Below are 2,851 nucleotides of genomic sequence, written 5' to 3'. Positions count from 1 at the left end.
GGGTATCTAAGCAGAAGTAGAGACCAAGGAAAACACGGTGATTTCTAACAAGGCCATCCCCCCCCCTCCCTCCCTCCCCGCTCCCCTCTCCCCTTGAGACCTAAGACAAGCCTTCGGATCTCCCTCTCCCCTCGACCTCCACTACCTGCATCCCTCCCCCCTTACATATACACCGATCCTCCTTTTATCCCCCACGTATACACTGACTCCCTGACCCTCCCTTTAGCCTCCACATATACATTGCCCCCCTCACTAGCCCCCTTTGCCCCCTCCCCCTGTCGCCCACATTCACCCTCTCTCGCTTGCTGACACCTTGAGGGTTTTGGGTATATAAGAGATGACCTCAGGAGTTATCGCCAGTGTGTTCAGACAGCCAGGATCATCATGAAGACTGTGAGGCGCTGCGGTCCTCTTTTTCGAGAATATCCATGATATAGGAAAATGAAATACGAAAAAGGATGTATACACGTCCTCGCTGCCGTGAAATGCGTCAGTTCGGTTGGGAAAATGACCGTCATTTGTCTATTCTCCAGATTGTATTTTTCCTGCTGGTGGCGGCCGCGGCGGCTGACAAGCCCTCCGACGACCACTTCGCGGCCATCCTGAAGAGCGCGCAGCACACGCCCAACGAGGAGGGCGCCCACAGCTTCGACTTCGAGTCCGAAAACGGAATCGTCTTCCACGTGTCCGGCTCCCAGGGCGCCACCGGCGGCGCCAACAGCATCGGCGACTGGAGGTACAGGTCGCGTCGCTGTTGTCATCACTTTTCACTTGATCACTATTTTCACTTCTGTGTTCACCCTTTTCACTTCGCTGACTTCTCTATTGAAACGACGCGTGACTTCACTTTAACTCATGCAATTCTGCTGCTTTCCTCAGCTACCCCCTGCCTGACGGCTCTCTGGCCGAAGTCAAGTTCGTGGCCAACGAGAACGGCTACCAGCCCGAGTCCTCCCTCCTGCCCGTGGCCCCCGCCTTCCCCCACCCCATCCCCGACTTCGTCCTCCGGCAGATCGAGTTCGCCGAGCAGCAGAGGGCGGCCGAAGCTCGTGGGAACCTCCGCAGGGACTAACAGGGCTGTCGCTGTCAAACGCCCCCGAGAACGAGTCGACCGTCAGAAAGGCTACCGATCCTCCTATTCGATGTGCATTATTTATCTTTAAATTATTAATGTCTCCCAGTATTATTAGTAGACCGAAATAAAGCAAAGATGCATCATATTCTCTGTGCTTCCACTTTTTTTTTGGGGGGGAGGGGGATCTCAGTATCCAGTACTTTGTCTCTGAAACTCAAAAAGTCCACTCAACAAATAGATTTTTGTTTTCTAAATCAACAAAGAAACTGGGAAGCGGGTTGACTAACACCTTCTTATCGTGGCGGTTGCTCCGGAGAGCGAGAGAAGGAGGAGACTAAAATGGAGGGTGATGGGTAGCATTGCTGTTCCAATCAATGTATCATACTAATATAAAGACTGCATAAAGGCTAGCCATTATTCACTCTTTAGAACGAGAACTGGCAGTATCAAAGAGTCGACCAGAAATTCCAAATTTTTGTTTTCCAGCAAATCGCAAGACCAGATATATGAGAAGTCTGCGAGGGTGAACTGAAAGACACTGTATGGCGTGGCAATAAGATAAACTAGGAGAAACTAACAAAACTAAATTAATCACTCTATACAAACCACACACACACACACAAATGCACACACACATGTACTCATACATATATACACACAAACACACACACACTCACAAACACTCACAAACACACACACACACATGCACTCATACACACAAACACACACTCACAAACACACACACACACACACTCACACATACACACAGACACACATGTATTGTATGGATGCCCAGTACATAGAAAGAATTTTGTCCCCTCATAGCTAGTTTGGAAATGAGCTAGCTTGCTGAATTAATGAGGCGGCAACCGTCTATGTCGAAGAAGACCAAATTTCCTCTCATTATCTTAGCGTTTTTTGAACACAAAATCTCCTCCGCGGTGCCAGAGGAACAGAGGAAAGTGGGCAAGAAGAAGAAACTTGGTTGGTGTGCCACAGTTTGTGATTTTTTTTTTTTTTTTTTTTTTTGTATTTGTGAATTTTGAAATTTGAATTTGAATTTTGAATTTGAATTTTGAATTTGAATTTGAATTTAAATTTTGAGTTTGAATTTTGATTTTGAAATTTGAATTTGAAATTTGAATTTGAATTTGAATTTTGAATTTTGAATTTGAATTTGAATTTGAATTTGAAATTTGAATTCAATTTGTGAAACCGTGTGAATTCGCCACAGGCATTGCGAAAGATGATGAAGAAGAAGAAGAAGAAGAAAAAGAACAACAGAATAAGTAGATGAATAAGAAGGAGAAAAGGGACAGAACAACAAAAGACGATGAAGGAAGAGGAAAAGAAGATCAAGAAGCAAAGAAGTAAAGGAATAAAAAGAAGGAGAAAAAGAAGAAGAAAAGAAAAAGATGAAAAGGAAGGAGAAATAGAAAAGAAGATGAAAGAGAAGACGGAGAAAAAGATGTACATATGTATATATGCATATATATATATATATATATATATATATATATATATATATATATGTATATGTATATGTATATAGATATGTTCATACGTATATATATATATATATATATATATATATATATATATATATATATATATATATGCATATATGCATATATACACACACACACACACACACACACACACACACACACACACACACACACACACACATACACACACACACACACACACACACACACACACACATATATATATATATATATATATATATATATATATATATATATATATATATAT

The 2,851-nt window shown here is 42.4% G+C and overlaps 1 protein-coding gene across 1 annotated transcript; it reads left to right on the top strand.

Annotated features, from left to right (window-relative positions):
- Nucleotides 1-268: 268 nt before the first annotated feature.
- Nucleotides 269-1,218, top strand: LOC113828177 (cuticle protein AM/CP1114). The gene is made up of 3 exons (XM_027381112.2): nucleotides 269-393; nucleotides 534-736; nucleotides 880-1,218. Exons 1-3 carry the CDS (start codon nucleotides 385-387, stop codon nucleotides 1,070-1,072), a joined length of 405 nt encoding a protein of 134 aa, XP_027236913.1. The 5' UTR covers nucleotides 269-384; the 3' UTR covers nucleotides 1,073-1,218.
- Nucleotides 1,219-2,851: the final 1,633 nt, after the last annotated feature.

This window comes from Penaeus vannamei, chromosome 2 (genome assembly GCF_042767895.1).
Source record: "Penaeus vannamei isolate JL-2024 chromosome 2, ASM4276789v1, whole genome shotgun sequence".
NCBI lineage: Eukaryota > Metazoa > Arthropoda > Malacostraca > Decapoda > Penaeidae > Penaeus > Penaeus vannamei.
This window is presented reverse-complemented; position numbering and strand designations above follow the sequence as displayed.

What these genes read in the sequence shown, in the direction of transcription:
- LOC113828177 (XM_027381112.2), top strand. An exon ending in AACAGCATCGGCGACTGGAG is followed by an intron (nt 737 to 879) that starts GTACAGGTCGCG and finishes TGCTTTCCTCAG; the next exon opens with CTACCCCCTGCCTGACGGCT.